The sequence below is a fragment of the Bos javanicus genome, chromosome 14, assembly GCF_032452875.1.
Source record: "Bos javanicus breed banteng chromosome 14, ARS-OSU_banteng_1.0, whole genome shotgun sequence".
Taxonomy (NCBI): Eukaryota; Metazoa; Chordata; class Mammalia; order Artiodactyla; family Bovidae; genus Bos; species Bos javanicus.
In genome coordinates this window covers 65,189,928-65,203,912 of record NC_083881.1, presented here as the reverse complement: position 1 = coordinate 65,203,912, position 13,985 = coordinate 65,189,928, and the positions used below count along the sequence as shown (strand labels likewise).

Here is a 13,985-nt window from a genome sequence, read left to right as displayed (position 1 = left end):
GCTAGACATGGGTCTGGTCAGCAAAGCAGTTATGTCACTCTTGTCATGTAGGGAAAAGATCTGGAAGAGCAATATTCCAAACAAAAGGAACATTGATTATAAAGCCCCTTTCCAGTGGTCATGTATGGGTGTGAGAGTTGAACTATGAAGAAGGCTGAGCGCCGAAGAATTGATGCTTTTGAACTGTGGTGTTGGAGAAGACTCTTGAGAGTCCCATCGACTGCAAAGAGATCCAACCAGTCCATTCTAAAGAAGATCAGCCCTGGGATTTCTTTGGAGGGAATGATGCTGAAGCTGAAACTCCAGTACTTTGGCCACCTCATGTGAAGAGTTGACTCATTGGAAAAGACTCTGATGCTGGGAGGGATTGGGGGCAGGAGGAGAAGAGGACGACAGAGGATGAGATGGCTGGATGCCATCACTGACTCAATGGATGCGAGTCTGAGTGAACTCCAGGAGTTGGTGATGGACAGGGAGGCCTGGCGTGCTGTGATTCATGGGGTCGCAAAGAGTCGGACACGACTGAGCGACTGAACTGAAGGGTAACAGTTTGGCACAGAAGACAGAAAGAAGGCCACTTTGGCTGCAAAGTTCTGAAAAAGAGAGGGAGACAGGGAGGGACAGGGAAGGAAGGGAAATGAGGTCAGAGAGTTGGAAGGCCTTGCAAGCCACAGTAAGGACTTTGGATTTTGTTCTAATTGCAATGGGAGGTCATTGGAGGGTTTTAAGCAGAAGAATGACACAATTTGACTTACGATTTGAAAGTTTACTTTTGCTTACCAGCTTCCACATTTAGTAGTAATGGTGCAAATATGTCTTGACTTTTGACTTTTGATACACCATGTAGTCAGTTGGAGGATTCTTTTACATTTACATTGGCAATGGTATAATATAATATCTGCTGAAAAGATACATACATACACACCCACATCCTTTAAAAACACATTATTTCCATTATCAGAGTCTGTTTTTACTGATTTCTTTTATTTCTATAGTAACCCATTAATCAGTTCTCTTGTTTTTAAGTGACTATTTGATACTCAGTTACAAGTCATATTAATTATAGTTTTTAGCTATGTATAGAACCTTTTTTTTTTTTCCTTTTTGCCTATTCTTAGCTCTGTAAAAAACACAAATAAACTTCTTTGTTGGAATTTTATTTAGGCATTTGAAACTCTTTGTGAGAATGTGCTGTGAGTCTTTAAAGTTTAACTAGTCCCTTACTGAATCCATACAACTCTCTGGTGTAGTGCAGGACAGAATTTAAAGATCCCAGGTTTCTTGCATATAGCAGAGACCTGCATGTTGCTGGCTTCCAGAGCTGCTCTTATTTTTCTTGCTATCAGAAGTTTGCCCTCCTCCCACAGGAATTTTTAGGACTCTTATCTCTACTCAAATTATTGACTTGTCCAATATAGGATGATTTTAGTTATTTACGATTCTTATTTAAGGCTTGTATTATTTTTGCTGAACATTGTTTTAGTTTTTTCTGAAAAGTGTTTTCTCAGTACTAAAGTTTGAAGCTTGGCCCCACCATTTGTTAACCACATGACCTAGATAAGTCTCTTTACCTCTTTAACTCAGTTTCCTTCTCTGTAGAATGGGGAAGACCAGTGGTACCTGTTTTTATAGGCCTATGGTGAAAAGTAAGGAAAGTAATGCAAAATGTTTGGTATACCACCATTGTTCTATAAGTATAAATTGTCACTCTTTTCACTCTGATTTTAAGCTCTAGTTTTTAGTTTATTAGGGATGTATGGAAGTACAGATTCAGTTTGGTTTTCATCTAAAATCTGCTCTTCAGCTTTAGTTCTGGCCTCAGTCTTTGAAAGATTGAATAGCAGAATAGCCACTTCAGTGTCATTTTTGGCATTCTTGAATTTGTGTGTAAAAATTCTTGCAGCCTAACAGCATCAGTTTAATAAATGAGGCATATCACTTGGATTTATTATTAAGGTCTCAATTTTCGCTTTCAATTACATGTAAAACATTCTCTGTATAACCGAGAATGAGCATTTCCTCATTGGTTTTATGTGTCGAAACTCTGTCAGTGAGTTGAAGTATAAATATTCATTATAAGAGAAAAATACTATAAGTACAAATGGTTTTAAACACTGTTAATTTTGTGTGTAATAGTAATTATTATTTTAAAAGTTCAATGATTAGGTGTAGAGATTGATAGGTAACAGAAATATTAATATCATACCTTATTTAGATAACTTTATGAAGGTCTTTTCATTTTTCTAAGTTAAAAACGTTCTTAAAGAGTTAATAAAAATAGAAGTTGGAATCTATAGCTTTTTAATGTGTTAGCGTTAATAAAACTTTAAAATTTTCTTAATATTCTAGTTTTAGCACCAAGTCTCTCAAGATATGATCCCATCTCAAGATGGGAATTCACATCTTACCAGGTTGGATTAAACACAGAAATCAGAATGTTTGAGGAGGGATAACTCAAAATGGTGCTAACTCATATCTAAGAAAATTATCTTTGATTATAATAGTGAAAAAATATAATGAGTGTGAAAAGAAGAAGGTATTAAAGAACTGTAAGATATCCATAACACATTCTGTTTTCCCGATCAAAATTATAGACTTTTACAGGCATACTTTCTAGCCATTTCTGTGGAAGTGTAATTATTTTATGGATGTAAGAAAACTTAATAGCCTGGTGAAAAGATCAGCATCAACAGTGTTAGCCAAAGGAATCCTGTTTGCCTGTCTACAGTTGAACATATATTTTGTACTGAGTATGTGCAGACTAGAGACTACAGAAATAACCTAGTAGCTGATACCAAATGAGAAATTGTATACTATACTATCAATTAAAAGTCAGCTCTTAAAATGCTTAATAAAAATTTATAGTGATAATTTTTACTGAAATAATTATTAATATTTCAGAAATTCATTCTTTTATGAGGATATATGGCTTTGACTAGACCTGAGTAATATGCTTTTTTTTTTTTTTAACAATATAGGAAAATAGTAAACTTTTTCTTTTTCTCCTTCTATGTGCCTAAAATATAAATCAGTTTACCAAGGGTATATAGAATATTGGGTAATTTTAGAAGAAAGAGTTTCTAACATCAAAATCTTGCATTTCCATTCTACAAATTTTCAGAGGCCAGTTTCTATTTTAATTAGTAATTTAGTAGATTATATATTACGCATGTTCAATCATAACCATTGCCAGATGTTTTTCTCCTTACTACCTTACATCCATATTTTAAAAAAAGTAATTGAAGTACCTTCTAACATAACTTCCATACAAAGAAGAGTATCATGAAAACATTTTCTGTATATTATTTCATTTTCCCCTTACATCAGTACTTATAATATCTGCTCTCAGGTCTTTGATGACTAAGATAGTCATTAAAGCACTAACTGAAATAGAGGAGGGTGATACATAAATAAATTTTGCTTTTTAGCTTTGGCTGCAGTGGAACATTCTGGTAACTGTTTATTGATTCCATTGCCAATAGATGCAACAGAGAAGGTGGAGATGGAGCTTTTATAGTTTATAAGCAATTGTGTGGTATCCAAATAAGTAATACAAGGCATATTTTAACAATACAGGAACTGGGTTTAATTTAATTAACTGAGATCAAATGTGGTGTGCCTCCCACATGTGGTAAGCCACAGTGGCATTTATATGCTGATGCTTCAAAAACACTACTGTTTTATCTACCTTTATTGGCCAAGTGTACCATGGAGGCATTATCTAAAGCCTGGAAAATAGATCTCATGGATTTTGCTTTAATGATAAGTCTAATATATTAATTATATTGATTAACATTAATATAATTCATTTATTGATGTCAGTTTAATGGAATTTCTAAAATCTGTTCTTAATGACTTTTAGGTATGAAACTGATGATTTTACCATGTTTCCTAAAGCAGAGAACAGATGAATTACAAGAATTTGTTTCTAACTCAGTAAGCAATTATCATTATGACCTATTACATTCACCCTATAAAATAATGTATATTGCTAAAAGAAGGCAAGTAGAGAATGGAGAAAAAAGAATTGAAATTTTGTGTGTAGAATATTTTGGAAACCCTTACCATTTCATGATGCTGTGTCAACTGTCTTATACATAAAGCATTTATAAAAAATTCCAGTCCTATGGTTATTTTAACTTATATAGTAAATGAGATTTATATATATATATATAATAAATGCAAATATTTTGTGTTTGCTATTACAGATACTTTTTGGATTAGTTGATAAGAACTTTAAAATTTGCTATGAAGTTAAAAGTATAATTCTAAAATTCTATCACAATTATTTTTCAATATGTTGCCAATGCAGGGGTAGTAATTAAAGTCTTGTATAAAATGGTAGGAACAAGTGACCAGAATAATAGGCTTATTTTAGTTAAGAGGTAACCAAGTCATAGAAATATACTGTCAGTAAGAAATGAATAAACATTAATAAAAAGTCACGATTAAAACAAAAAGTGTAAGGAATGTCTTTGGACAATAGGGACACCCTGTTAGGGATATGGCACTAAAGGTTGTCAGTTAAGGATGGCATTGTATAAGTAATTTCAGTAATAGAATGGTTTTTCCTATTTCTCCATATTAAATTCTAATGAAAGAATTAATCAGATTTAAAAATCCTTAGAGGTTTTATTTTTTTTTATTACCTTAGAAGAATACCCATTTGTGGTGATACGTAAAAACAAACCCACTATAGATTGTTTTTATTGTTAAATGGGGGAAACAGTTTGCAAACGAATACTATAATGTGATCATATTTGTGTGTGTATATTTTAAAGTATATTATTATATTTGGATATCCATAGCAAAATGCCTAGAAAGATATACCAAAAATATTAATAATGACTGCCTTTGGGGAGTGGAATTAAGATTATTAGTGGAGGAGGGCAAAATAAGAGACTTTTACTTTATACCCTTCTATACTATGGGGCTTCCCAGGTGGCACTAGCGGTAAAGAACCTGCCTGCCAGTGCTAAAGATACAGGAGACACAGGTTTGATCCCTGGGTTGGAAAAATCCATTGGAGGAGGAAAGGCAACCCACCCCAGTATTCTTGCCTGGAGAATCCCATGGACAGAAGAGTCTAGTGGGCTACTGTTCATAGGCTTGCAAAGAGTTGGACATGAGTGAAGTGACTTAGCACACATGCACATAGGGATACATAATTAATTTCTGTTACTTGATTACTACAACAATGCAGTTTCAGTTCAGTTTAGTTGCTCAGTCGTGTCCGACTATACGACCCCATGAATCGCAGCACGCCAGGCCTCCCTGTCCATCACCAACTCCCGAAGTTCACCCAGACTCACTTCCATCAGGTCAGTGACGGCATCCATCCATCTCATCCTCTGTCGTCCCCTTCTCCTCCTGCCCCCAATCCCTCCCAGCATCAGAGTCTTTTCCAGTGAGTCAACTCTTCGCATGAGGTGGCCAAAGTACTGGAGTTTCAGCTTTAGCATCATTCCTTCCAAAGAAATCCCAGGGCTGATCTCCTTCAGAATGGACTGGTTGGATCTCCTGGCAGTCCAAGGGACTCTCAACAGTCTTCTCCAACACCACAGTTCAAAAGCATCAATTCTTCGGCACTCAGCCTTCTTCACAGTCCAACTCTCACATCCATACATGACCACAGGAAAAACCATAGCCTTGACTAGACAAACCTTTGTTGGCAAAGTAATGTCTCTGCTTTTGAATATGCTATCTAGGTTGGTCATAACTTTCCTTTCAAGGAGTAAGCGTCTTTAATTTCATGGCTGCAGTCACCATCTGCAGTGATTTTGGAGCCCAGAAAAATAAAGTCTGACACTGTTTCCACTGTTTCCCCATCTATTTGCCATGAAGTGATGGGACCAGATGCCATGATCCTCGTTTTCTGAATGTTGAGTTTTAAGCCAACTTTTTCACTGTCCACTTTCACTTTCATCAAGAGGCTTTTGAGTTCCTCTTCACTTTCTGCCATAAGGGTGGTGTCATCTGCATATCTGAGGTTATTGATATTTCTCCCGGCAATCTTGATTCCAGCTTGTGCTTCTTGCAGCCCAGCGTTTCTCATATTTCAAATTTGTGTTTTTATTTTTGTATGGATATATACGCAGAGAAGGAATTACTATTTCATATGGTAGTTCTTAGCTTTTTGCGAATCCTGTGTAATATTTTCCACAGTGGCTGCACCAGTATACATTCCCATTAATAGTTTATGAGGGTTCTCTTGTCTTCGACATTCTCATCAACATTTGCTATTTTAGTTCTTTCTGGTGAAGTCCTTCTGACAAGTGTAAATGGTGATATTTCATTGTAGACTTGATTTGCATTTCCATGGTGATTATCTATGTTGAGCATCTTTTCATATGCCTCTTGACCATCTGCATTTCCTCCTTGGAAAAATATGTGTTCAAGTCTTTTGCCCATTTTTAAATTTTGTTGTTTGTTTTTATGTGATGTTGAGTTGTATTAGCTATAAGTTTTGGATATGAACTTGTAGGTTATATCATTGGCAGATATTTTCTCCCATTTAGGTTGTCTTTTCATTTTGTGAGTGGTTTTCTTTGTTGTGCAGCAGCTTTAAAGTTTAATTAAATGTTTATTGTTTGCTTTTATTTTGTTTTTTGCTTTAGGGGATATATCCTAAAAGTTATTGCTGTGATTTATGTCAAAGTGTGTTCTGCCCATTTTTTCCTCTAGAAGTTTCTGGTCTTAGAAATCTCTAGAAGTGATTTCTGGTCTTAATTCATTTTGAGTTCATGTTTTGTATATGATGTTAGAGAATTGTCTTACTTTATTCTTTTACATGTAGCTATCTAGTTTTCCCAGCTTTATGTATTGAAGGCTGTCTTTTCTCTCTCGTATATTCTTGCCTCCTTCGTTATAAATTAATTGACCAAAAGTACTGGATTTATTTCTGGCTTTTCTGTTCTGTGCCATTGATACGTGTATCTTTTTGCCTCAGTATCATATTGTTTTGATTACTGTAGCTTTCTAGTATAGTCTGAAAGCAGAATGATACCTGTAGCTCTGTTTTTCTTTTTCAAGATTGTTTGGCTATTTTGAGGTCTTTGGTGTTTCCATGCTGATTTTAAAATTATTTGTTTTAGTTCTGTGTAAAATTCCATTAGTTCCAATGGTTCCAGTTGAATGAATCCGTCAATTACCTTGGTTATTGTGGTCATTTTAATAATAATAATTTTTCCAGTCCAAGAACATTGTATATCTTTCCATCTATTTGTGTTGTCTTTAGCTTTTTTCATCAGTTTTTTGTAGTTTTCTGAGTTCTGTTCTTTTACCTCCTCGTGTGTGTGTGCGCGCGCGCAGGTGTGCTCAGTTTCTCAGTTGTCTCCAACTTTTTGCTACCCCATGGACTGTAGCCTGCCATGCTCCTCTCTGCCCATGGAATTTTCCAGATAAGAATACTGGTGTGGTGCCATTTCCTACTCCAGGGTATAAGGAGGTTTATTCCTAAGTGTTTTCTTTTTGATGCGGTGGTAAATGGGATTTTTTCCTTCATTTCTCTTTCTGATAGTTTATTTTTTGTGTAGAGAAATGCAACAAATTTCTGTATATTAATTTTGTATCCTGCAACTTTATAGACTTTATTGATAAACTCTAATAGTTTCCTGGTGATCTCCATAGAATTTTCTATGTATGGAAACATGCCGTCTGCAGACAGTGGCAGTTTTACTTCTTCCTTTCCAACTTGAATTCCTTTTGTTTCTTTTTCTTGTCTGATTGCACTGGTAACACTTTGAATACAAGTTGAATGAAAGTGGTGAGAATGAGCACTAATTTTAAAAGATACAAGCACCCCATGTTCACAATAGTGTTATTTATAGTTAAAAAGATACGGAAGCAACCAAAGTGTCCAACAGATGAAGGCATAAAGAATATGTAGTGTGTGTGTGTATATATATACACACACATGCACATATATGGGCTCCCCTGATAGCTCAGATGGTAAAGAATCTGTTTACAATGCGGGGAGACCTGGATTCAATTCCTTGGTCAGTAAGACCCCGTGGAGAAGGGCATGGCAACCCACTCCAGTATTCTTGCCTGGAGAATCCCATGGACAGTGGAGGCTGGTGGGCTATAGCCCATGGGGTCGCAAAGAGTCAGGCACAACTGAGTGACTAACATGACAAATACACACAAACTACTCAGTCATAAAAATAGAATAAAATGTTGCCATTTGCAGCAACATGGATTTGGAAGGTACTATGTTAAATGAAATAAACCAGACAGAGACAAATACTTTATGATATCACTATTTATGAAATCTAGGAAAAAGAACCATCTAATGAATATAACAAAAAAAAGAAACAGACTCAGATTTAGAGAATAGACTATGAGGAGAGACGAAAGGGGGCAGGGGGTGTATAAAATATGTTACTAGGATATATTGTACAATAGAAGAATATAGCCAATATTTTAAAGTAACTGTAAATGTAGTGTAACGTTTAAAACTTTTTAGTCAGTATATTTACACCTGTAATTTAGATATTACACTCCAATATATATCTATAAAAATTAAATATACCCTATATTTCTCCCATCATACTGTCATATTTTATCATAATTCCTGGTCACTTCTGATTTTTAGACAGTTTCTGTAGGAAAAGACAATGTCTGTGGTTAGCATGCATAAAATAAGTGTTTTAAATGAATGGATTCTGGTTCTAGTATTTATCAGTTTTTAAATTCAGGAAACATTTATTAAATGCTTAAATATTACCTTACCTCTTTGTTCTGCCTGGTTAGAATGGGGGAGAACTAGTGGCCATGAGGCAATTAGGTGGAAAAACGATGCCTGTGTTGAGCTTTTAAAGATGGGTAAATCTGGATCTGGTAACTAGTAAAATTAAATTTTATGATTTTTTAAAAAATATATTCTGAAACTATTTTAGTTGAATAAAAAGGAAGTCAAGGGATACTTGCTTACAATAAGATTCAGATTCAAATAAGAAAAAATAAAACTTTTATAAGAAATTAATTTCTCATGAAAAATTTAAAAGAACAGTTCAAAATGTGCAAATTCTTCATGTTAAGATTGACAAGTTTTGTCCAGTTTATCTTTATTTCAGTTCATTTTAAAATGAAAATAGTTTAAAAAATAGTTTTAAGCACTGAGATTAACTGCATGTTAAAGAATGAATAGCATTATGTTAAAAACGCATAATATCCCTGACACGACTGAATTGACTTAGCAGCAGCAGCAGTGAATGGTAAGAGTATGTTTTAGATATATCTTGGATTTCCAGAAACATCCAGTGGGTAGATACCTTCCAGAATAAATTGTGTTATAAGCTTTTTTGTTTATTATTATACTCGTTGGAAAAATAAGAATGAGCAATATTACTAGAAAAGTCTGAAATATTTAATAGTCTAAATAATAATAATTTACAGTTATTTACCTTGTACAGTTTACTTTGGTATATCTGGCTTTCCACCAGTGACATATCCTGATAGTAAGTAAATCTTAATAATCTCTGGTAAACTGTCAATTTGGTTTTTGAAAAATAGTCAATTAAAAAATATTGCAATATAGCACTATGTTTTTCTAACTAACTTTGTAAAAAAGTAAGTTTGTTTTTAATCTTGGTTATTCTTTGATTCTATTTTACTCATAAGAGAAAGCTTAGGCATTTATTTTTTTTACCTTTAAATTTTTTATTAAGTTAAAATTAATACTGGGCCAGTTCTTTGATGAATATCGATACAAAAGTCCTTAGCAAAATATGATTAAACCAAATCTAGCAATGTATAGAAAGGGTCATACATCATGATTATGCTGAATTCATTCCAGCGATGCAAGGATGGTTCAGCATATACAAGTCAATCTTTGTGAGACACCACATTAACAAAGGGAAAGACAAAAACCACATGATTGCCTCATGTGATGCAGAAAAACCATTTGACAAAATTAAGCATCCGTTTATGATAAAAAGTCTCATAAAATGGGTATAGAGGGAACATACCTCAACATAATAAAAGCCATTTATGGCAAAGTGAAAGCGAAAGTCGCTCAGTCGTGTCTAGCTCTGTGTACCCCCTTGGACTATACAGTCCGTGGAATTCTCCAGGCCAGAATACTGGAGTGGGTAGCCTTTCCTTTTTCAAGGGGATTTTCCCAAGCCAGGTCTCCCGCATTGCAGGCTGATTCTTTACCAGCTGAGCCACAAGGAAGCCCATTTATGGCAAATCCACAACCGATATAATACTCAATTGTGAAGTCAGAAAGCCTTCCTGCTAAATTCAGGAACAATACAAGGATTCTTAGTCTCACTAGTTCTGTTCAGCATAGTATTGGAAGTCTTAGCCACAGCAGTCAAAAAAAAAAGTATCCAAATTGGAGAGGAAGAGGTACAACTGTCACTGTTTGTAGATACCATGACTATGTAGAGAACCCTAAAGTCTCTACCCCAAACCTATTAGAACTAACAAATGAATTCAGCAAGGTAGCAAGGTGCAGGATTAATATTCAGAAATCTGTTGCATTTCTTTACACTAATAGCAAAATATGAGAAAGAGAAAATTTTAAAAATCCTGTTTTAAGTCACATCCAAAAAATTAAATTCCTAGGAGTAAACTTAACCAAAGAGATGAAAGACCTATATGCTGAAAACCATAAAACACAGGTAAAGGAAACAGAAGATGATTCAAAGCAATGGAACGATGTTCCCTGCTCTTGGATTGGAAGAATTAATATTGTTAAAATGACCATGGTATCCAAAGCATCTACAGATACCATGCAGTCCCACAAATACATTATTTCTCACAGTGCTAGAAAAAGTAATTCTAAAATTTATATGGAATCACAGGAGATCTAGAATTGCCAAAGCAATCCTGAAGTGAAAGAACAAAGCTGAAGGCATAATCCTTCCAGGCTTCACACTGTACTATAAAAACTATAGTAATTGAAACAGCATGGTACAGCCAAAAAAATAGATCAGTGGAACAGAACAGATAACCCATAGTAAACGGATGTACCTGTGGTCAGTTTATCCACGACAAAGGAGGCAGAAATATAAAATAGAGAAAAGGCAATTTCTTGAACAAATGGTGTTGGGAAAACTGGACAGCTACATGTAAATCAGTGAAATTAGAACATTCCCTCACACCGTATGCAGATAGAAACTCTTAATGGTTTAAAGACCTACATATACAACATAGTGCATAACCATAAAACTTCTAGAGATGAACAATGGTTAAATTATTTTTTCACATAAATCATAGCAATATTTTCTTAAATCGGTCTCCCAAGACAAATGAAATAAAAGGAAAAGTAAACAAATGGAACCTAATTAAGCTCACATGCTTTTTATACAACAAAAGAAACTGTAAAACATAACAAAAAGACAACATATGGAATGAGAGAAAATATTTGCAAATGATCATTCTGACAAGAGTTTATTATCCAAAATACATGGAGAACTCATACAGCTCAGTATCAAGAGAAACCACAAACAATTAAGTAGTTGGCAGAAGACCTAAATAGATGTTTCTGCAAATAAGACATACAAGTGGCCAACAGGCGTATGAAAAGATGCTTAGAAACACTATTTGAGACTTGGAAATGAAATCCACAATGAGGTATCACCTCACACAGGTCAGAGTAGCCATCCATTATCAAGAAGTCTGCAAATATTAAACACTGGAAAGGGTGTGGAAAAACACAACTGTCTGACATTGTTGGTGGGAATGTAAGTTGGTGCCGCTGTGGAAAACAGTGTGGAGTTTTCCTTAAAAACGAAAAATAGAGCTGCCATATTATCCAGCAATCCAAGTTCTGGGTATATTTCCAGTAAAAATGAAAAACCCAATTTGAAAAGATACATGCACTCCCTTTTTCATAGCAGCGCTATTTAGTACATCCAAGATGTGAGAACACCCTGAATGCTTATGAACAGAACTTCGCTTAAGAAGACGTGATATACATTCATATATATAAATACGCACACACACAATGAAGTATTACTCAGCTATAAAAAAGAATGCGATATTGCCATTTGCAGCAACATGGCTGGAGGTAGAGAAGTGGTGTAAGTGAAATGGAGAAAGACAAGTACCATGTGATAACATTAATATGAAGAATCTGAAAAGTAATGCAAATGAATAAATATACAAAATAGAAATAGAGTCACAGAAAGCAAACTTATAATTACCAAAGTGGACAGAGAGGGGGGGATAAATTAGGAGCATAAAGAAAGAAAAACACATCTGTAGGTTTGCACTGAGTATGTGTGTGTATTTCAGCAAAACCATATGCATATTCTGTAACCTGCACTTTACACTTAATACCATATTATGGTTATTTTTTCAGTATTACAGTAATATAACTTTTCTTTTATTAAATATATTCATGCTGCTTTATAATATAAAACTACTATTATTTATTAAGGTATTGCCCTCTTTATGAACATATAGACTGTTTCCCCTTTTTTGCTACTAGTTGTATTGGTGCAGAATAACTTTGCATATATTGTGTGGATCACAACAAACTGTGGAAAATTCTTAAAGAGATAGGAATACTAGAGCACCTTACCTGCCTCCTGACAAATCTGTATGCAGGTCAAGAAGCAACAGTTAGAAATGGACATGGAACAACAGACTAGTTCCAAAGTGAGAAAGGAATATGTCAAGGCTTTATATTGCTTATTTAACTTCTTTGCAGAGTACATCATGAGAAATGCCCGGTTGGATGAAGCACAAGCTGGAATGAGTCCAGATTACTGGGAGAAATATCAATAACCTCAGATATGCAGATGACACCACCCTTATGGCAGAAAGCAAAGAGGAGTAAAGAGCCTCTTGCTGAAAGTGAAAGAGGAGAGTGAAAAATTGGCTTAAAACTCAACATTCAGAAAACTAAAATCATGGCATCCGGTTCATCACTTCATGGCAAATAGATGGGGAAACAGTGGGAACAGTGAGAGACTTTGTTTGTTTGGGCTCCAAAATCACTGCAGATGGTGACTGCAGCCATGAAATTAAAAGACGCTTGGTCCTTGGAAGAAAGTTATGACCAGGCCAGACAGCATATTAAAAAGCAGAGGCATTACTTTGCCAACAGGGGTCTATCTAGTCAAAGCTGTGGTTTTTCCAGTATGGATGGATGTATGTTTGTATGGATATGAGAGTTGGACTGTGAAGAAAGCTGAGCACCGAAGAATTGATGCTTTTGAACTGTGGTGTTGGAGAAGACTCTTGAGAGTCCTTTGGTCTGCAAGGAAATCAAATCAGTCAATCATAAAGGAGATCAGTCCTGAATATTCATTGGAAGGACTGATGCTAAAGCTGAAACTCCAATACTTTGGCCACCTGATGCGAAGAACTGACACCTTGGAAAAGACCCTGATGCTGGGAAAGATTGAAGGCAGGAGGAGATGGGGATGTCAGAGGATGAGATGGTTGGATGGCATCCCCGACTCGATGGCCATGAGTTTGAGCAAGCTCCGGGAGTTGGTGGTGGACAGGGAAGCCTGGCCTGCTGCAGTCCATGGGGTCTCAAAGAGTGGACACGACTGTGTGACGGAACTGAATTTTGCATATCAAGTCTCTACAGTTTTGATTTTCTTTCTATGAGATGAATTTAAAATGTGAGATTGTAGGTCAAAGAGGATGTGAATTTCAGCTTAATGAATTTTCTTTTGAAGATATGTAACAGTTTACATTCTTTTTTTTTTTTAAACAAAAATAGGTTATAGACCATAGGAATTACTATAAAATGTGAAATATGGAAATTACTATAAAACATAAAATGAAAAGTTACCCATAAATCTATGACCAAAATGTCATCAATGTGATTGAATTACAGCATAATTTTCCAATTATTTTGTCTCATTATCTGCTTTTTCCCAATTCATTGTATCAGTTGTGTTATAAGCAGCTAAAGTTTATTTTTACCTCTTGAGGGAGATTTTGTAGTTATTTTAAGTTCATAATTTATATTATTTTTTTTAAGCCCTTCAGTTTTAAAATGTAGGTTTGCC

At 35.0% G+C, this 13,985-nt stretch overlaps 1 protein-coding gene across 34 annotated transcripts in view; it reads left to right on the top strand.

The window, feature by feature from the left end:
- Positions 1-13,985, top strand: part of VPS13B (vacuolar protein sorting 13 homolog B) — an 804,527-nt gene that overhangs the window by 180,759 nt on the left and 609,783 nt on the right. Inside the window, exons 18-19 of one of the 34 annotated variants that reach the window (XM_061438347.1) lie at positions 3,863-3,936; positions 9,417-9,461. The exons of 31 other annotated variants lie outside the window; for them this stretch is intronic. In XM_061438347.1, coding sequence (XP_061294331.1) covers positions 3,863-3,936; positions 9,417-9,449 — 107 coding nt within the window. In that variant the 3' untranslated portion in view covers positions 9,450-9,461. Of the gene's footprint in view, positions 1-3,862; positions 4,117-9,416; positions 9,462-13,985 lie in introns of those variants that run through there. 2 more of the 34 variants (XM_061438348.1, XM_061438346.1) reach the window with 2 other exon arrangements.